This window comes from Gymnoscopelus microlampas, assembly GCF_963454915.1.
Source record: "Gymnoscopelus microlampas genome assembly, chromosome: 21".
NCBI classification, from domain to species: domain Eukaryota; kingdom Metazoa; phylum Chordata; class Actinopteri; order Myctophiformes; family Myctophidae; genus Gymnoscopelus; species Gymnoscopelus microlampas.
This window is the reverse complement of record NC_139958.1, coordinates 3,878,223-3,900,187: the sequence shown is the minus strand read 5'-3', so window position 1 is coordinate 3,900,187 and position 21,965 is coordinate 3,878,223. Positions and strand designations below refer to the sequence as shown.

At 42.0% G+C, this 21,965-nt stretch overlaps 2 protein-coding genes across 2 annotated transcripts in view; both read right to left on the bottom strand.

Moving 5' to 3' along the window:
• The window catches only part of LOC311037343 (antigen WC1.1-like), a gene marked incomplete at its 3' end in the record, with an annotated part of 78,206 nt that overhangs the window by 29,041 nt on the left and 27,200 nt on the right, over nucleotides 1-21,965 (bottom strand). The gene's annotated exons all lie outside the window — the stretch shown is intronic.
• The window catches only part of LOC311037220 (antigen WC1.1-like), a gene marked incomplete at its 3' end in the record, with an annotated part of 22,501 nt that continues 1,291 nt past the window's right edge, over nucleotides 756-21,965 (bottom strand). The window contains exons 3-10 of the mRNA XM_084046340.1: nucleotides 21,889-21,965; nucleotides 21,338-21,492; nucleotides 17,652-17,799; nucleotides 8,566-8,874; nucleotides 7,005-7,310; nucleotides 5,137-5,400; nucleotides 4,056-4,210; nucleotides 756-812 (exon numbers count right to left, since the gene is read on the bottom strand). The exon at nucleotides 21,889-21,965 is cut by the window's right edge and continues 133 nt beyond it. Coding sequence (XP_083902466.1) covers nucleotides 756-812; nucleotides 4,056-4,210; nucleotides 5,137-5,400; nucleotides 7,005-7,310; nucleotides 8,566-8,874; nucleotides 17,652-17,799; nucleotides 21,338-21,492; nucleotides 21,889-21,965 — 1,471 coding nt within the window. The remainder of the gene's footprint in view (nucleotides 813-4,055; nucleotides 4,211-5,136; nucleotides 5,401-7,004; nucleotides 7,311-8,565; nucleotides 8,875-17,651; nucleotides 17,800-21,337; nucleotides 21,493-21,888) is intronic.

The window sequence follows — 21,965 nt, the reverse complement described above, 5'->3', positions numbered from 1 at the left end:
ATGGTGATGGCCATGTCTCGGTGCGGACAACCCTTCCCCGGGATGAACATCAGCTCGGTCTTGTCCAGGTTGAGCTTCAGGTGGTTCGTCGACATCCACTCCGAGATGTTAGCCAGAGAAGCAGCAATGCTGGGTGTAATCGGTATAGCAGTGGTAGGAAAAGCCATGGGAGTGGATGACAGCACCAAGAGATGTAGTGTAGAGAGAGAAAAGAAGATGACCCAGAACCGAGCCTTGGGGAACCCCAGTAGTGAGCCTGTGTGGTACTGACACAGACCCTCTCAGCATCACCTGGTAGGAGCGACCCGTCAGGTAGGATGCAAACAGGGAGAGTGCAGAGCCTGAGACACCCATCCCCTCGAGGGTGGAGAGGAGGATCTGATGGTTCACTGTGTCGAACGCTGCAGACAGGTCCAGGAGAATCAGGACGGAGGAGAGAGAGTTCGCTCTAGCGGTATGGAGCGACTCCGCCACTGCCAGGAGGGCAGTCTCTGTCGAGTGACCCACTTTGAACCCAGACTGGTTGGCGTCCAGGAGGTTGTTCTGGTGGAGGTACGAGGACAGTTGTTTGAAGACAGAGAGTTCGAGAGTTTTAGATAGGAAGGACAGAAGGGAAACCGGTCTGTAGTTTTTGACTTCAGAGGGGTCAAGTGTCGGTTTCTTAAGGAGGGGGTGACTCTGGCAGTCTTGAAAGTAGAGGAAAGTAACCAGATGTCAGAGAGGTGTTAATACGGTGGGTTAAGAAGGGAAGAAGTTCAGGTGCAGTGGACTGCAGCAGAGTGGATGGGACCGGAGAGCATGAGGTGGGGCGGCTAGAGGTAACAAGGAGAAGGACCTTGTTAGGGGAGAGGGGAGAAAAGTGGGATAGAGAGGTGGAGGGGGAGGGAAGAGGAGTAGATGAAGGTAGAGAGGGGAGAGTGGAAGACAGACGGGTGTGGGTAGTGCGCAGGGCACCAGCCGGGGGAGGAGGGAATGAGGATCGGATATCGTTCACCTTCTTGTCAAAGAAGTTGGCGAAATCGTTAGGGAGGAGGGACGAGGAGGGAGGAGGGGGAGGTGGTTGCAGGAGAGAGGAGAAAGTTTCAAAGAGTTTTTTAGGGTTGGAAGCAGAAGCCTGAATTTTAGTGCAGAAGAAAGCAGCTTTAGCAGCTGATAGAGAGGAGGAAAAGGTAGAAAGGAGAGATTGGAAGGTAAGATTGTCCTCCAAGAGGTTGCCATTTCTCCATTTGCGCTGAGCTGCTCTCAGGCTCCGTCTCTCAGTCCGCACTGAGTCCGACAACTAGGGGGCAGGTGGAGTTTGGCGTGCAGTCCTGGTGGTGAGGGGACAGAGATGGTCGAGAGAAGAGGATAGAGTAGAGAAAAGAAGATCTGTGGCAGTATCAGGGGATAAAAGAGCAAAGGATTCGGGGGCAGGGAGAGCAGAGAGAACAGAAGCGGAAAGATCAGTGGAGGAAAGTGAGCGAAGATTGCGATGTGAGGAAATCATGTGGGTAGGGAGAATAGTTGATGAAAACTAATAAATATTAATTAGTTCAAGAGTTGCTTCAGTTCAAGAGGTTATTGATGTAAACACATATCCTACCACAGTCCATGTTCACATGGACTGTTACTGTAACATGCACAGTACCTGTACAACACTTATTTAACTGATGACTTTTTTATGTTAACCTTTTAGCCTAAATGTTTTACTGTACCTTACCTCTGTGCTGTTTACATTTCTTTAGAGATTGAAAGTATTAAATCAATCAATCAAAAGTCAGGTGGAATCAGATGAAAGCATTTAAAACGTACCAGAACACTGGAGGCCACCAAGAGAACAATGTCCTTTTTTCTGTAAAGTAATGTTACAGTCTGCCACCTTGTGGCTGTTTGCAGGACAGCTCAGTCCTGAAACGACTTCAGGTGGACTTTGCGGTAAAGGTCCATAGAATTCAACAGGCTCGCCGGTCTCTCCACATTGCAGATCTCTGCAGATGGTATTTTGGACATTGGTGTCCTCCAGGGTTTCTTTACAGACAGGGTATCGTTGGTTTCCATAGCGTATCTTCACATTTCCGGAACAATGATCTCTGGAATCCTTGAAATCAGCCTTGACACTGGCTACATGGAAACAGTATAAAAACTTCAAGTGAAACAGATTTTCTATTCATGTACAGTCTCTCACAGAACAACCTGCTGGATCAAACCAGCCCACTCCACTGAAACGGCACTTCTCAAAGTCAGAGAAGCACTCCATGCTGCCTAGGCTGCCTTCCACTCTGCAGTCCTGATTCTTCTATCTAGACCTATCAGCAGCATTTGATACAATGAACCGGACACCCTTTCTGACGTATTCTCTTTGCACTCTTATGTTACTTGTTACCGTCTGTTGTTGAACTAGTGTTCATGCTTACTCTGCTTTCACACTTGTCAGTCACTCTGGATAAAATCGTCTGCTAAATGCCTAAATTGTATTTGTAATTGCAATACAGTACCAGACCAATAATGACATTAGTCCAGCATGGGCAAAGAGAACAAAAGGCATCAAGATAAGCCAATGTAAATGGAGTGAGACAATCACACAAACAAACACACAACATTACAGAATTGACATTCCATTCTCCACTATTTATATATGATTATTATTATCTTATTTTTTTTGTCTGAATTTAACTGTGCTGCTGCTACTGTTTAAGGAACGTTCGTAGTAATGATAGACATTGACTAAAGGTTACAATAAATGATAAACAAAACATCCCCAAACACCTGCAATAATATACAATACTACAATAATACATCATGCTCTTACTTTCACAGGTGACATGAGCAGTGGAAGTGCATGGGACAGAGTCATTGTATTTCGCCTTGCAGTGCCACAGTGACGTCTCAGTACCATTACAGTTGACATTGTCCAGTATTCCATGTTGCCAAGTTCTGGTGGTGCTGGTGTAAATCACCTGCAAGAACACATTCAATGTATTCTGAATAAAATGTATTTCCTTTGTCACGCAAAACATTTCTGAGTGGAATTATCTGTATGAGTAATAGTGTGTGTGTGTGTGTGTGTGTGTGTGTGTGTGTGTGTGTGTGTGTGTGTGTGTGTGTGTGTGTGTGTGTGTGTGTGTGTGTGTGTGTGTGTGTGTGTGTGTGTGTGTGTGAACTGTATGTAGACAAACACAACAAACTAGTTCTCTCCGCCAGGCAAGGTTGCTTACCCATTGCCTGCAAGCTTTGGAAGGTAGTTACTGTTATAGCGGCACCATGAGGACGATTTAAAAAACATTGGGTGGAGCCGTGGAAGTTCCTCTTTGGCTGCTGAGAGTGTGCGTACAAAGTTTCACGGCAATCGAACATGATTTGTGGCATTTTGTGCAAAACAGGCCCCACCCGCAAATTTGAAAGCCAACCATAGCCAATCGAAATGGAATCCGCCGGTGCGGGAGTATAGCGGACTCTACTGCCCAAAGTGTATCACAGCCCTGCTACCCTCCTACCCTCTGGAGCTACCAGGCCCTCCAGGCGACCTTGATCCTGAGGTATTTTACATCGTGGAGCTGTATCTCATAGTTTTTGAGAAATTGAAATAAACTAATAAAGCTACTTTAATTTACATGCACCCAGCAATATATATTATCGCAAAGACTTTTTTTTTTTGAACAACAAATTTGTAACAACAGCATATTGGGTTGGGATGTGCAGGTGAGATTTAGAAAACCCTGTGTGGTTTATACAGGTGGGGTTGCAATCAATGGGAAAAGTGGGCATGGCCGCTGCCAAGGAGAGGTTTTGGTGCCAAACTTAATGCTTGCAAAGATTCAGAACAATGATAAACACCTAGTTTGACCCCTCATAAGCTACTTATACGGAAGTTGAACTTTTAGAAATGTGTTTTGAGCTTTATAAACACATGGATGAACATTTCTTGGTAAGGAATTTATTGTGATTTTGGCCATTTTTCATATGATATTCGCTGACTACTGATTGTGCAAAATTAACCTGCAAGGTGTTTTTGTGTGCCACACATTCATTCATGCCACACATTCATTTCATATTAACCATAAAGAATGAGAGCTCACCTTGCCACAGCCCAACTCTCTGCAAACCACTTCTCCATCATGTCTGTCCCAGTCTGAACCACACACAGGCTGCAGACCCATAGAACTATTGATATAAATGGCACCATAACAATCACTGGGACTGTGGTTGTCCAGGAGAGTTATGTTGATCTTTTCTGTTAAAACATTAAGGGATTTTACATTGGGGGAAAAACGATTAAATAAGTGAAATGCATTTAATTTAAATGATAAAATTAAGAAATAAACAAACATGCTCCATTTAATCTGTTTTGTATCATCTTTGAAGTCACATGAATGAACTGCCAAAATATAGGCATAATACCTGTGTCTAAGCTGCTTAAATGTGCATGGTTTTGTATCCCCAATAAAATAATACAACACACTTAAGATGCCATGAAATTAAACTTATGGCTTTTATGTAATGTTTCCTACTGTGTGAGTAAAGCAAGATAGATATCATGGTCTAACTTAAAGCTTAACAACACAGGAGTTGACTCCTTTTTCTTGTTGCTGTGCTGAAACTATGAGGTGTATGAATATTCATATTACCTGAGCAGTTCAGTGTGGGTGGAACTGATTGCTTCCTGTCACAGGTAAAGTTATGTGTGACACGGACTCCACATCTCAGTTGTTTGCACATCACATCAGCTGTTATTTTGGTGTTTTCATTGCAGGTAATATTCCAAATGTCACCGTCCTCCACCACCAAGGTTCCAGAACAGACATTGTTCCCGTCTTTTAGCATGGGGTGATCTGTTAACAGATATGAAAATGTACCAACACTTTAACATACATCTTTATGTGAAAATGTACCAACACTTTAACACACATCTTTATGTGAAAATGTACCATTGAACATTTGAATATTCATTGAACAGCACAACACAAATGCATAAAAAATATATACAGTAGTTACTATATAAAACAAAAATGATATACAGTAGCTAGAATACAAAATGAGATATGGTAACTACTAGCCTATATAACATACAAAATTACATACAGCAATTACTACAAACAAAACGCAAAAGTCTAGACTCCTGCAGAGTGTCTCTTATTAGAAGTATATCAAATAATTCACCTGTACAGTACACAGACACCAGTCCTCCAGCACACCGGCCCCGGACCGTCTCACACTGCCCAAGACTGGACTCAGAGCCCTGGCAACGGACGTGGTAAACATCTGACCCAGTTCTTCCATGTTTTTTAAAGGGCAGAGCATTGCCACAGCCCAGCTCTCTGCAAACTGTTTGCGAATGTTTGTCATCCCAGTGACCACTGCACACCCTGATGCCATCGATCTTCACCTCACCAGAGCAGTATGGGAGGGTGACCACAGGATTATCTGGGAAAACAGAAACAACAGCAAATCAGCAAAAATAAATACATCCCTAATCCCACAACCACATAGATGTGATAGCGCTGAAAAAATATGTTATGAGGTCATGTAAAGATGTCTTTCAAACCATTTACTTGAAATAGGAGGCTTACATCCACTGGGCCTGATGAGGCCTGAATATCCCTCATCCAATTATGATCAATGATGATCTTCATTGATCTTTTTCCACACTTAAACATTCATCTGTCTTGAAATTAAATCATCTTTTGAACACAATCCTTTATGTTACAGTAATATAACTCCTAATGTGTACAAATGGACTGGTAAAATCAAGGGTGTCAATTCATTATATTATTTTTAATACAATTAAAATAATTAAATTATGTATTATTATCCATTTTTTGTTGTTTTAGTTGGGGATAACACTGTTTGGTAAAACTATTTATTACTCTAGAATTATAGATGTAATAGTAACTAGAATATTCGCAATTCTGGGAAATTTGTGGTTGTGCAGACGCGGGGTGCGGCCGCCGGGACACGAGGAATACACTGGGAGGAATACCGTCGGAGGCCGTGCAACGTGCGATTCGAATTCGGTGCTGAACAGATCCTGCGTTCGTGATACATGCCGTTTTTATTTTAGGAAATAGGCCCCTCCCACTAAAGAAATAGGCCCCTCCCACAAATTTAACCGGACAATTATATTGTCACGTCACTCCTGAGATCACTTGTATTTCATTTTGAGAGGATTGATCCCCCAAAAATCATGTTTTTGCAGCAAACGGTTACATTTTGCACATTTGTGGCGCTCCCTATGGATCAAAGTGGAAACGCTTTTGGGGATTTGTTGATTAAACCACCCTTGACGTGTGATTCAAATTTGGGATTGACTGGACGTTTTGTTCATGATTTTTGGCATTTGTAAAACAAGCCCCTCCCTCCAACTTTGGAAGCCTATTACGGACGAACGGTATGGACTATCAAATTTGTGGATCCGCGTGGATATGTTTATCGCATGGGTCCAGAGATCATGTGTACCGATTTTTGTGAGATTTAGACAAAATCTGTTGGAGAAAGTGCAAAAAGTGTGTTTTGAAGAACATTCTACATGGCGGAAAATATATTCAGACGCAAATGGGCGTGGCCTATATGGTGAGTTGCATCATGACCCAAGGAATCATGGGGATTTTTTTTTTTATTCTACGACCTACGGTTCAAAAGTTATAGGCTGAAACGTAAAGTGGGCTGTTATAGCGCCACCATGAGGCATTCTTGTTTTTTCCAAAAGTTGGCACTGGACTATGAACCTCCCCTCCAAGTGTTGTATTGGTAGCACTTACGGTTTCCAAGAGAAAAATACTTGAATGGGAGTTCTTACATTTCCCATTACAAGTCAATGGGGAAAATGTATTCACTAATAAATTAATACCAATTAAACTATACAACCTATCTCTTAAAAATAAAGACATGACATATGGCTTGAGTGCGTGAAAACTCTGGGAGGAGTAGCGGGACAAAATAAAGTTTATCTGGAATAACGAAAAAGCAAGTCGGACAAGTACTATAGTGTGTTGCGCTGTTAGGGCAACCACACTAATAATAGTCATTACTCTGGCATTGGAGGTAGACCCCTTGGTTCCCAGAGGTTGTATTTTCACGTTCACAGTCCCAGATGGTCTTCAGGTTCTTCACATCACTACAGTTGAAGCTCTTCTCCCACAGATCAGAAGAACTATTTGATGCTGTATGGTTTATATAACCACCACGGTCCAGATCACGGCACAGTTTGTCTCCCTCTTTGTCTGTCCAGCCATGGCTAGAAACCATCCTGGAACCATTCTGACTGTAAACAAACACATGTCCCTCAAAGTGTCTTCCATGCTGTGTCAGATGTTTTATTCTGATCTTCTGCCAGTCTGAGAAGTAACAGAGACAGAGAGTAGTTGATGAAAACTAATAAATATTAATCAGTTCAAGAGTTGCTTCAGTTCAAGAGGTTATTGATGTAAACACATATCCTACCACAGTCCATGTTCACATGGACTGTTACTGTAACATGCACAGTACCTGTATGGTATATCCAGACCAGGACTTCATTTATTATTGGTTAATAACAGTGAGACTGTGATTTGAGATGAGGCTGAGAAAGCAAGATTTGAGTACTGATGTATGTTTTCGCATTTTGATTTAAATCAGTCACACCCTGAGGATCCTGGTCTTTGTTCTGCAACAGCAGAGCCCAGCTTTAGGTGTGAACTAAAAACAAGTCACAGAGCCAAGTCTTTTGTTAGTTAGCAGGCTGATTTCAATACTATTGTCTTTATGTAAGGTGGCCAAAGTGAAAACATCTCTCTCTCCCCAGGAAGTGTGGTAAAGGTGAAGTCATGCAGACTCAAATTGAATTCTTGTAATTATTCTTGTTTCACAGTAAAAGCTTATTTTGTAGTAAGTAACACAATTATGAACAAATGTGGTTGGGGAGAAACCAGTTAGTTGCATGTAAACTTTTCTTCTTGAATCTAAGGAATAATGTCATGCTACTTAAATCATCTCTTTTTTTCTAAATCATACAAGGTTGAATACATATATGTGTGAGCTTATTTTGAAGGTAATAAGATGTTAAACAATGATTTCATAATATGAGCTTGTGTAAAAGTGCAGTTTGATAGATAAATGTTATGTGTTAAAACCAAGACAGATTGTGTGATCTATTGTGCTGACTGAGAAGGTCCACCCCAAGAAGTCTTTTGTTCCTAAAAACCTGTTTGTGAGTGGTCAAGAAGGAGATAGTAGGATGGTCCTATGTGAAATGTCAGTCTGTATATATTGTAATGTTGTGATTCAGGTACACTCTGTGGATTGGCAATGCAGGTGTCACGTCTGTGGAAATAAAAGCATTTCTATGGACAAACCCTCTTTCAAACTGGATGCTTCTTATTCTTGCACTTAGGGAATAGTTATGGAATAGTGTTTTTCCTGTCTGATCAATGGACCAATATACGACACCTGTACAACACTTATTTAACTGATGACTTTTTTTATGTTAACCTTTTAGCCTAAATGTTTTACTGTACCTTACCTATGTGCTGTTTACATTACTTTAGAGATTGAAAGTATTAAATCAATTAATCAAAAGTCAGGTGGAATCAGATGAAAGCATTTAAAACGTACCAGAACACTGGAGGCCACCAAGAGAACAATGTCCTTTGTCCTGTAAAGTAATGTTACAGTCTGCCACCTTGTGGCTGTTTGCAGGACAGCTCAGTCCTGACGCGACTTCAGGTGGACTTTGCGGTAAAGGTCCAAAGAACTCAACAGGCTCGCCGGTCTCTCCACATTGCAGATCTCTGCAGATGGTATTTTGGACATTGGTGTCATTCAGGGTTTCTTTACAGACAGGGTATCGTTGGTCTCCATAGCGTATCTTCACATTTCCAGAACAATGATCTCTGGAATCCTTGAAATCAGCCTTGACACTGGCTGCATGGAAACAGTATAAAAACTTCAAGTGAAACAGATTTTCTATTCATGTACAGTCTCTCACAGAACAACCTGCTGGATCAAACCAGCCCACTCCACTGAAACGGCACTTCTCAAAGTCAGAGAAGCACTCCATGCTGCCTAGGCTGCCTTCCACTCTGCAGTCCTGATTCTTCTATCTAGACCTATCAGCAGCTTGATACAATGAACCTGACACCCTTTCTGACCATGCCATCACTGTGACAGAACTTATTCTCTTTGTACTCGTATGTGACTTGTCTCCACCAGGCCGAAGGCATGGCGAGAGAGTATGTTTTACCCTCCGTCCGTCCGTCCGTCCGTGTGTGTGTGTGTCCGTCCGTCCGTCCTTCTGTCTGTTACCAGCTAATCTCCACCACCGTTGCCCCAGTCGCTGTGAAACTGCACACAAACACTCCCTCGATGCCACAGCAGAACCTCTGCCCCAAATTTTTCACATGGGCCTGTTATAGCGCCACCAGGAGGCCGATTTGTGCAAAACACATTTTTGGATATTACTCCTACAGATTTTATCCAAATATCACGCAAATCGGTACACAGTATCTCTATAGTCATGTGATCAAGACAGATCTGTCCGATATTTCATATTACATCCTGATTGGCTAAGGTTGGCTTCCAAAGTTGGCAGGATTGGTCCGTTTTGAACAAAATGTCTCAAATCATGAACGCAGCGTGTGATTTCCGTGAAAATTTGCACACACATTCCCACTAGGCCAAGGACGCAATGACCCCCTTTTCACATTGCCCTGTTATAGCGCCACCAGCAGGTCTAATTTAGCAAAACACATTTTTGCAACAAAATGCCTCAAATCATGAATGCACGCTCATTCCCACTAGGCAGAGGAAGAAATGCCACCCTTTTCACATTGTCCTATTATAGCGCCACCAGGAGGCCACAATAACGACGTGACCTGGCGGAGACCTGTGCTCCGAGGAGCACTTTTTCTAGTTACCATTTGTAATGGCAATTTAATTCCTCCTTTGGTTTCAATAATTGCACATTACTTCACAGGTGGTGGTGAATGGAGTGATCCTACGCAGTAAAAAGAAATAAAACATAACAGATGGAAGTCCAGTCCAAAAAATCCAGGTTTAGGTGCATTTATTGTAGTTTTGCAGTTTTAAGTGAACATACCATTGAATGCAGGGTTATGTCTAGTGGTTCTGTCTGTTTTCTCTCTGGTACTGGTAGAAACGGTGTGGCTCCTAACCACCCTGTGTCCTCTGTCCTCTGATCTACCTAATCAGTGCACCTGAGACCCTTAAGTAACACCTAGTGCTGTTCAAACTAGAGCCCGCCACCCAGTGTCGAAAAATAATAATGCCAACTAAGAAATAATATAAAAATGGCTCCTACACACCGGCCCCTAATTGTCTTAAGTGTAATAACACAATTACAAAATAAAACATGGGAGCCATATTCAAATTCTCATTTTTTTGGCATTTCTTCTCTTTTTTTTCACATTTTTGCCAATTTCAAAAGAAAACATAGGCAACTAAAACAGTGTAGGCATTCAGTCTCTTAGGTTTCAGTCTCTTGGAGTAGACATATCTTTGTTATTGGTCTCTCCAAGATGTTGCTTTTAGTCTTTAGTCGAACTGTGCGTACAAGACCTTTTGTGTCAGAAATGGTATCCAATATTCTCCCCAATAACCAGGAGCCTCGTGGTGCAGTGGGATCAACCACCACAACAATGTCACCTGGGGCAAAACTTCTCCTTGCTGTTGACCATCGTTGCCGTTCTTGGATTAAAGGCAAGTATTCTTTTGTCCATCGTTTCCAAAAGAGATCTGCCATGTATTGTACTTGTTTCCACCTACGTTTGAGGTACAGATCCTCCTTTACAAAGAATCCAGGTGGCAATACTGGCTGTGTTTTCAACAAAAGAAGATGGTTTGGGGTCAGCGCTTCCAGGTCCAATGGGTCATCAGAAGACTTGGTTATGGGTCGATCATTTAAAATTGCTTCCACTTCACACATTAAAGTTTGCAATCCTTCATCATCGAGCACTTGTTGATGAAGAACAGAACGTAGTACACTTCGTACCATGCGGATCAGTCGCTCCCAAACACCGCCGTGATGGGATCCTGCAGGGGGGTTAAAGCTCCACTTTATCCCTTGCTGAAGCATAGCATTCTGGATTTTATCCTGATTCAAACTATTCAGTGCTTCCCTTAATTCTCTTTCCGCTCCTACAAAGTTTGTGCCATTATCTGATCTCAAAGTCAAAACTTGGCCTCGTCGACAGATGAATCTTCGTAATGCATGGATGCAGGAGTCTGTGTCAAGTGTATGTGCAACTTCAAGATGTACTGCTCTGCTTGCCATGCAGGTTTAGATTACACCATACCTTTTAATGAGACTTCGTCCTCTCTTGATTTCTATAGGACCGAAGTAGTCTACTCCTACATCTGTGAATGGAGGCTTGTCTGGTTGAATCCTCTCCAAAGGCAAGTCTGCCATTTTTTGCTCTCCGACTCTCCCCCGCTGTCGTTTGCACATAATACAGTCGGTTATGATTTTTCTTGCAGCGGAGTTAGCTTTGATGATCCAATATTTTTTGCGGAGACAAGACAGCATATAATTTCTTCCTCCATGTCCGAGTTGTTTATGGATATGTCGTAACAATAGTGTGGATATGTGAAGGTCCTTCGAGAGGATAATTGGATGTTTAATCTCCTCAGGCATCGCTAGCCTATTCAGGCGGCCACCTACTCTCAGAAGTCCATCATCCAGCACCGGATCCAATTTGTACAAATGACTGCTTCTTTTGACATCTTTACCAGTTTGCAGAACAGATATTTCTTCTTGGAATCTTTGTCTTTGACTGAATGAGATGACTGCATTTTCTGCTTGGCTAAGATCTTCAGGAGATAAACACTGTCCACGAAGTGTCGCTTGAAAGACTTGCATCTCCTCTTCAACCTTCTCCTTTAATTTGACAGGATCATTTTCAACACTACTCACGGCAGTTTGAATGTCATTTCTCCTTCTAGTCAGTTGCAAGAGTGTGGTCTTTACTTTAAGAAGCCAAGCTACAGCAGTCTTCAGTCTCATCCATGATGAGAAGTAGTGGATTAGATAGTTGGTTGGGTTCAATTGAGTTTTGACAATGACATTTACTGTGATGTCAGGTTTGATTTCTGGATCATTAGCAGAGATTGTAGATTCAAAGTGCAAGTTTGGCCATTCATCCTTTGATCTACAGAGAAAATCTGGTCCTCTGAGCCATTTTTTGCAGCTTAAGAAGCGGTCTGCTGTCAGCCCTCTTGACGCTGCATCTGCAGGATTTTCCTTTGTGCTCACATATCTCCATTGTGATACATCAGTAGCATCCCTTACAAAAGAGATCCTGTTTGCTACAAAAGTTTGAAAGCGTTTAGTTTCATTGTTTATGTACTTCAGCACTGTAGTGCTATCCGTCCAGAAAATGGATTTGTCCAGTGGTAACTGCAAGTCCCTTCGCAGCATAGTGTCAACTCTGACAGCCAGGACTGCCGCTGCCAGCTCCATTCTTGGAATTGTCATTTGTTTCAATGGTGCCACTCTGGATTTTCCTATTGTGAATGCAACATGCACTTCCCTGTTGCCATTTTCCAGTCTTAGGTAAGAGACAGTTCCGTAGCCACTCTCACTGGCATCCGAAAAATGATGCAACTGCGAGTGTGTGACTTGACCAAAGTTCTTAGGCTTCATACATCGGTCCACTTTGAACTCCACCATTTGCTTGAGATCCGCTAGCCATCCTGTCCACTGCTGAGAGAAAACTTGGGGTATGGCTTCATCCCATCCAAGCCTCCTCCTGCAGAGCTCCTGCATCATCAGCTTGGCAGGCAGAGCAAATGGTGCCAGAAATCCCAAAGGGTCATATATTGAGCCGACCACAGACAAGATGCCACGTCTCGTGTGTGGCCTCTCTGGTGCAGCAACTGTGAACCTGAATACATCTGTCTCAACACACCAGTGTAATCCCAGGGCTCTTTCCACTGGTAGACTGTCCTTGTCCAAGTCCAACTCCCTGAATTCCTTGGCTCTGTGCTCCTGTGGAACAGATGCCAATACAGCACGGCTGTTGCTGATCCATTTGGATAAAATGAATCCACCCTTCTGGCAGAGAGCAGTCAGTTCTTTCACCAGTTGTACTGCTTCTCGCGCCGTAGGCATGGATTTCAGGCAATCATCCACATAGAAGTTGTCGTTCACCGTGTCCGACACCCCAGGTGGAAAGTGGGCTCGGTTGTCTTCAGCAGTCTTCCTCAAAGTGAAATTTGCACAGCTAGGTGACGACACAGCTCCAAAAAGATGTACCTTCATTCTGAATTCAGCCAGATCTTGCTGCACATCACCATCAGGCCACCATAAGAACCGCAGATAGTCAACATGTTTTTCAGACACCTTCACCTGATGGAACATGGCCTTGATGTCCGCCATCAAGGCAACCGGTTCTTGTCTGAATCTGATGAGGACTCCAATAAGTGAGTTGGTAAGATCAGGACCTTGGAGCAGTTGACAGTTAAGTGATGTTCCTTTAAAGACTGCTCCGCAGTCAAAGACGACTCTCAAGGTGCCTTTCTTTGAGTGATGCACACCATGATGTGGGATATACCAGAGCTTTCCATCACTTCGATTCAGCTGGTCCACTGGCACCAATTCAGCATAGCCACTGTTTATCATGTCTGTGAGGAAAGATGTGTATTCGTCATGGAACTTTTCATTTTTGTTGAACTTGCGTTTCAGGCTCTGGATGCGTTGCTCTGCGATACAACGGTTGTTTGGCATGATGGGATCCTCTTGTTTGAAAGGTAAGTTTAGGCAGTAATGTCCATCTTTTATCCTTGCTGAGTGGTTTACAATATCAAGGAATTTTACCTCTTCTCTTGACATTTCCTCTGTTTCTTTACTGGCTCTTTCACTGAAATCCTGATTGTACTGTTTGACAAGTAGCTCCTCTAGGTTCAGAATAGATATTCTATTGACAGCAGCAGCAGGGCAGCCATTCTCATCCCTGATGGTGCTGTCTCCTCTCAAGGGACCATAGAGGACCCACCCCAATAGGGTCCTCACAGCGTATGGTCCATCTTCCTGGCTATTGACCACCTCCCAGGGTTCCAGTACCTTTGAGGCGTTTGTGCCGATGAGGAGGTCAATGCCAGAGTCTATTTCAGGTATTGTGATATGGTTCAGATAGGGCCATTGTGACAGGTCTTGTTGATTTGGGATGTTATGTTGTGAAACAGGCATGGTTTTATGAGTAAACACATCAGGGAGTTGTATGAAATCGTTTGTGTCCATTTTGGCTATTTCCAGACCGGTGATATGGTAACTGGACTCAGGCTTCACTTGATTCATGGTACGGAGTAGAATATTGGTTTTGTGTCCGGGAATGTTCAGCCTTCTCATTAGGTTCTCAGTACAGAATGTAGAAGTGCTTCCATGATCCAAAAAAGCATAGGTTTGCAACACTGTGTCTCCCTTGTGGCTCTTCACCTGAACAGGTACGATTGAGAAGATGGAACTTTCATCACCGGCCCCAATATGACCACAGGTATGAGGCGAGATGACAGCATTGCTTTCTATTGATTTTTCTGTTTGTTCAATGTGGAGTATGTCAGGATGATTTTGTTTACATTTATCACAAGTTAGACGACTTCTGCAGTTTCTGCTTATGTGTCCTCTCTTCAAACAGGCAAAACAGACTCCATTTTCCTTTAAGAAGTCTATCTTCTCTCTATGTTTTTTCTTCATCATCTGTGGACACCGCTCCAAAGTGTGACCAGTTTTCTTGCAGAACAGACAATAATTTTGAGAGCTGATGAATACATCTTTCTCCAATCCATTTGACTCCATGGCTGTTTTTATGGGTGATAATGTTGTTGCAAAACTGCTTCTTTGACTTGACCTTTCTTTTGGCTTGATTGTGGTTGAGGTTTTGCTAGTTGGGCTCCTAGTATCCTGGATATTTCCAAACAGGGGGTCAGATATTATTTTTACATGTCGTTCAATGAATTTGACCAGGTCTGAGAATTTAGCACGATGTCCATGCTTTTCCAGTAGCTCACATGCCTTGTTTCTCCAGTTTTCTCTGAGCTTGTATGGTAGTTTCATTAGAATGGTCCTCATGTGTGAAACAACATTCAGCTCCTCCATATAGGCTATGTGTTCCATTGCATTGCAACAGCCTCTTAAGAAGAGAGAGAATGCCTCCAATCCTTTCACATCCTCTGGCTTAATAGCTGCCCAGTTAAAAACCTTTTCCATGTATGCAGTTGCAATTTTGTGCTCATTTCCAAAATGTTTTTTCAACAGATCTTTTGCCCTGTCATAGCCTTGTGATGGTGGTAGATGTTGGCAGCTGCGGACCAGTTGTTTTGGATGCCCTCTTGTGTATTGTTCGAGGAAGTGCAGGCAGTCACTGTAATTGTCAGTCTTTCTTTCCACTCCTCTTTCAAATGCTCTGATAAACCCTTCATATTCTAATGGGTCACCATCATAAACAGGGATATCTCTTGGTGGTAAAGTAGCATACAGATTCTGTTTAACCAATAAAGCAGTTATGTCATTCTGTTTTGTTAGCACATTGAAAACATCACTTGCAGGGGGTGCAGTATGAATGACATGACTTTGAATAGCCTTTTTTCCATGAACCTGTACATTTTCAGTTTGATGTGTTATATTTTGGGTTTGAACATTTTGCCTGGGGAGAGAATATTGCATTACGGGAGTCATGTAGTGAGCTTTGGCAGATGTTTCCTGAAGTGATTGTTTTGGCCTCACAACCTGTGGCTGGGAGGGAGGAATTGTAGTTTCCATTGTCACATTTATTTTTTGTTGATCAGGTAAGTATGTATTTGCATTGAATGTGGTTGTTTCCCTTGGAGCAGCAGCTCCTTTCTTCGAGTTTGTCTTGCTTGACACTCTAGATGAACTCCTTGATCCCATTGTTTCCAGTATGTTTGCTTTTGCATTTGCTGCCGCCAGTTGAGTTTCCATTTGTAATTGCTCCCTTCGCATTCGGAGTTGTTCCTGTTGCATTCGGAGTTGTTCCTGTTGCATTTCAATGTCATGTTTTTTGTGCAATGCAGCCATCTGTTCCGTGAGAGCAGCCTTTTCAGCCTGGGCTATGATGCGAGCAGATGCAGTTGAAGATGTTTTTGATGCAGTGGATTTGTGAGTGGATCTTGACTTTGAAACATTTGATACACTGTCATGGGGTCCAATATCATCAGAATGTACTGTACTTAACATTTCACTTTCAACAGTGACCTGTGTTTCCTTTTCAATAGTGATATGCATTGGTGGTTCATTCGGAACAGTGACATGTATTATCTGTTTCACCTCTGAGATCCACCTTTGTACATCCTGTACAAAAGCTTCCAAAATATCAATTTTTGGTCGAAACCATGCACTTTGTCTTTCAGTTTCCTCCTCAGGTAGTGGCAACTCCACTAATGTGGAATGACTTTCTCTTGCTTCTCCACACAGATTGATTAATTCCTCCAAATGACATTTTACTGCATTTACATTTTCATTGGAATTCATGAGCTCTTTCAATGTCTCTCTTGATTTAGCAGCCTTTTTTACACACAAACTTCTTGTCTTCTGACATTTTTCAATCAACATTTCCAAGCCCTTGCTGGTATGTTTGACAACTCTTTTTTCCTTTTCAGGATCCTGTCCAATGTCGCCATCTTGTGGCTGGGCATCTCCATTGCCCCCAGACATGATTGTTCATTCACAATTTTCCAACAGCTTCTGCGTTCACAACTCACCCTATAGAGCTGCGCAGGTGTTTCCAATCACCCTAATCGGCAGTAGCGTTGGCTGTGAAACAATCTGTCCTTCTGAGTCCTTTGATGTCCAATCTTCACTCGTCCTCGTAGAGCGACGTTTCTACTGAATGTAATGGCAATTTAATTCCTCCTTTGGTTTCAATAATTGCACATTACTTCACAGGTGGTGGTGAATGGAGTGATCCTACGCAGTAAAAAGAAATAAAACATAACAGATGGAAGTCCAGTCCAAAAAATCCAGGTTTAGGTGCATTTATTGTAGTTTTGCAGTTTTAAGTGAACATACCATTGAATGCAGGGTTATGTCTAGTGGTTCTGTCTGTTTTCTCTCTGGTACTGGTAGAAACGGTGTGGCTCCTAACCACCCTGTGTCCTCTGTCCTCTGATCTACCTAATCAGTGCACCTGAGACCCTTAAGTAACACCTAGTGCTGTTCAAACTAGAGCCCGCCACCCAGTGTCGAAAAATAATAATGCCAACTAAGAAATAATATAAAAATGGCTCCTACACCATTTGTTGTTGAACTAGTGTTCATGCTTACTCTGCTTTCACACTTGTCAGTCACTCTGGATAAGATCGTCTGCTAAATGCCTAAATTGTATTTGTATTTGCAATTGTATACAGTACCAGACCAATCATGACATTAGTCCAGCATGGGCAAAGAGAACAAGAGGCATCAAGATAAGCCAATGTAAATGGAGTGAGACAATCACACAAACAAACACACAACATTACAGAATTGACATATATTTCTCCACTATTTATATTTGATTATTATTATCTTTTTTTTTTTTTTGTCTGAATTTAACTGTGCTGCTGCTACTGTTTAAGGGACATTCATAGTAAGGATAGACATTGACTAAAGGTTACAATAAATTACAAACAAAACATCCCCAAACACCTGCAATAATATACAATACTACAATAATGCATCATCATGCTCTTACTTTCACAGGTAACATGAGCAGTGGAAGTGCATGGGACAGAGTCATTGTACTTGGCCTTGCAGTGCCACAGTGACGTCTCAGTGCCATTACAGTTGACATTGTCCAGTATTCCATGATGTCCAGTGCTGGTGGTGCTGGTGTAAATCACCTGCAAGAACACATTCAATGTATTCTGAATGAAATACATTTCCTTTGTCACACAAAACATTTCTGAGTGGATCATCTGTATGAGTAATAGTGTGTGTGTGTGTGTGTGTGTGTGTGTGTGTGTGTGTGTGTGTGTGTGTGTGTGTGTGTGTGTGTGTGTGTGTGTGTGTGTGTGTGTGTGTGTGAACTCTATGTAGACAAACACAGCAAACTAGTTCTCTCCGCCAGGCTGGGTTGCTTACCCATTGCCTGCAAGCTTTGGAAGGTAGTTACTGTTATAGAGACACACGGGCGGAAACGGAAGGCCTACAAATTCACGCCCACTTTTGAGACAGTGCCGCTACTCGGGGTCCGTTAGAAGGATGAACTGCAGCTCTCAATGCATTCCCTATGAGAGGACATGAGAGTTAGCCTACTTTTCAAATATTCCTAAATTAACTGGAGACGATATTGATTTAAATAAAAATATGTTTCCAAATGTATGGAGTGTCTTTGTCAACATATCTTCTTGTTTTCTCAATAGATGGTGTGTTTCACATTTAATTTGCCAGTCGGATGGGTTACCCATAATGTTAACAGAGTGGAGAGGAGCTGACAGACAGATAACCTGTCGCTCTTCCGTGACGTGTCTGTCGTTAATCATTACAAGCGGCGCCGGTTTTGAATAGACGATTCTCCGTGTATGTGGTGAATGATGTGAACATGGCTTGTTATATGAATGCTCTACCTGCCGCAGAGCTCCGACGGTACAAAGAGAAATTACAACTAGTAGGTTTAGCGTGTTGCCTAAAAGTAGTTGGGGAAATCGGCGAAAACTTCTGGGAACTCAGATTACTGGGGAAATGACCCAACTAAATGGCCAGACGTGACATATCCCGACATCGTCAATTATCTAGTGGATTCTCCAGGTTTGTATTAATAGCCTATTGGAAGACTGCCATAGATAAAATATAAAGCGCTCACCTTGCCACGGATGTTCACTCACCATTCGGAACATGTGTGCACTGTATTGGTCCGTATTTCTCAACGAATAAGTGTTTTAATCCAGTCTGTGCCTGAACCCCGTTCAATTTCCTCTTATGCATTGAGTGTAATACCAGCTTTCACCTGATGCGCTCCGCCAGTACACTCATTACGGAATACAGGGAACTTCCGACACAGACGGGATTAAAACACATATTTATTGAGAAATACTGATTAATGCAGTGCACACAGGTTCCGAATGGTGAGTGAACATCCGTGGCTACAAGGTTGGAACTTTATATTTTGCATTTGTCCATGTGCGGAGAAGTACAGGCTTTAGAGGAGGATTTTCAGTGACTATAACGACATTGCGATCAAGACTGTCATGTGATGAATGTATTTTAGAAAAAAGATACATACTAGGCACTGTGCGTGTATATTCACATATCATGCCTAGGAATTCATCTATTTTATTGCAGTTTTCATACAATGTATTTATTTCAATTTAGGGAGCTGCATCAATAGGAATAATATAATAAATGACTGATTGCAGTGTAATCCTATGTAATCCTGTGCTCCTCAGGTGATTGTGTCTGACTTCTTGATATTGTAAATCTAAACTGCCATAAATCCAGTTGTAGTGTTTCCTTTAACATTTGAATACTTTTTCCACTTGTGGAGTTCCCAAACCTCTTCTGAATGGTTTCAGGGGTCTATACAACCCACACAATGAAGAACCATCGATCCCTGGATGCTCATATCTTCTTCACAAGTGGATGGGTGCAGCCAATACTTCATTTGGAACCAGAGGGATTGAATCACATCATTCTTAAGGCCAAGGTTAAGCCTTCCTGGAAGGTAACCGAGGCATATCATAATGCCTGGGTTGCTGTCAGCATGGATGGGAGCATAATTGTTGCTCATTGCATCACAGCATGACGCGTTGTCAGCTTGTAGATCGGCTATTTTCAGTGAATGTTCTCCCCGGATGGTGGCTAAAGACGTGGCTAGCCTGCGGACTGAGACCGGCTAATTTGCATATCCTCGTGAATATAAATTAGCCATGCGGTCTTCTGCGGACGGACAATGGGGGTATTTTGTTATACTTTATTGGAGTATTTTCAGTACTTTTACTTCTACTCCACTACATCTCAGAGGCAAATATTATACTTTTACTCCACTACAATTATTTGAAAACTTTAGTTAAAATGACAAGTTACTTTATAGATTTGGATTATTATTATAGAACACACATTAACCACTTCAGCAGTAGTAGATGAATGGAGCAGTAAAGGAGAAAGGTGCCAGTCTGTGTTACTCAGTTCACACCATACACTGTTATTACACTGGGCGCTCGTCCTAGTCGCTCAAGCCGTCGCTGCGAATGTCGCATCTTTCGGAATATATTGGGATGAATGTGTGACGTATTATAATGCGACAGAAAAAAATCAAGATCTCTGATGCTAGCGGTTTTGATACACTGATGGAGTATATTATAGTATATTGTGGGTAGTATATCGAGATGACAGATATGGGACATTAAAAAGGACAAATTAAACAAATGGGACAGTTTATTAGAACACAAAAAAAATCGCTACAGCTTCAGTAGTTAACCAGTGAAATGACGGTATTTTACAATGCCTCTCATAGAGATTGCATTGAGAGCTGCAGTTCATTGTTCTAACGGACCCCGAGTAGCGGCACTGTCTCAAAAGTGGGCGTGAATTTGTAGGCCTTCCGTTTCCGCCCGTGTGTCTCTATAGCGGCACCATGAGGACGATTTAAAAAACATTGGGTGGAGCTGTGGAAGTTCCTCTTTGGCTGCTGAGAGTGTGCGTACAAAGTTTCATGGCAATCGAACAGGATTTGTGGCATTTTGTGCAAAACAGGCCCCACCCACAAATTTTAAAGCCAACCGTAGCCAATCAGAATGGAATTCACCGGTGCGGGAGTATAGTGAGCACTACCTTCCCAAAGTGTATCACAGCCCTGCTACACTCCTGCCCTCTGGAGCTACCAGGCCCTCCAGGCGACCTTGATCATGAGGTATTTGACATTGTGGAGCAGTATCATAGTTTTTGAGAAATTGAAATAAACTAATAAAGCTACTTTTTAATTTACATGCACCCAACAATATATATTTTCACACAGATTTTTTTTTAAACAACAAATTTGTAACAACAGCATAATATTGGGTTGGGATGTGCAGGTGAGATTTAGAAAACCCTGTGTGGTTTATAAAGTTGGGGTTGCAATCAATGGGAAAAGTGGGCATGGCCGCTGCCAAGGAGAGGTCTTGGTGCCAAACTTAATGCTTGCAAAGATTCAGAATAATGATAAACACCTAGTTTGACCCCTCATAAGCTACTTATACGGAAGTTGAACTTTTAGAAATGTGTTTTGAGCTTTATAAACACATGGATGAACATTTCTTGGTAAGGAATTTATTGTGATTTTGGCCATTTTTCATATGATATTTGCTGACTATTGATTGTGCAAAATTAACCTGCAAGGTGTTTTTGTGTGCCACAGATACATGATTCATTTCATATTAACCATAAAGCATGAGATCTCACCTTGCCACAGCCCAACTCTCTGCAAACCACTTCTCCATCATGTCTGTCCCAGTCTGAACCACACACAGGCTGCAGACCCATAGAACTATTGATATAAACGGCACCATAACAATCACTGGGACTGTGGTTGTCCAGGAGAGTTATGTTGATCTTTTCTGTTAAAACATTAAGGGATTTTACATTGGGGGAAAAAACGATTAAATACATAAAATGCATTTTATTTAAATAATAAAATGAAGACATAAAGAAACATGCTCTGTTTAATCTGTTTTGTATCATCTTTGAAGTCACAGAAATGATTGACCAAAAGAGAGGCATGTAGTCTAAACTGCTTAAATGTGCACTATTAAGTATCCCCAATAAAATGATACAAAATACTTAACAAGAATACCATAACAAATGTAACTCATGGCTTTTATATAATGTTTTCCTACTGTGTGTGTAAAGCAAGATAAAAAGCATGGACACACTTAAAGCGTAACACAGGAGTTGACTCCTTTTTCCAAACCAGCTGCAGTGCTGAAACTATGAGATGTATGGATGGACATTACCTGAGCAGTTCAGTGTGGATGGAACTGATTGGTTCATGTCACAGGTAAAGTTGTGTGTGACATTGACTCCACATCTC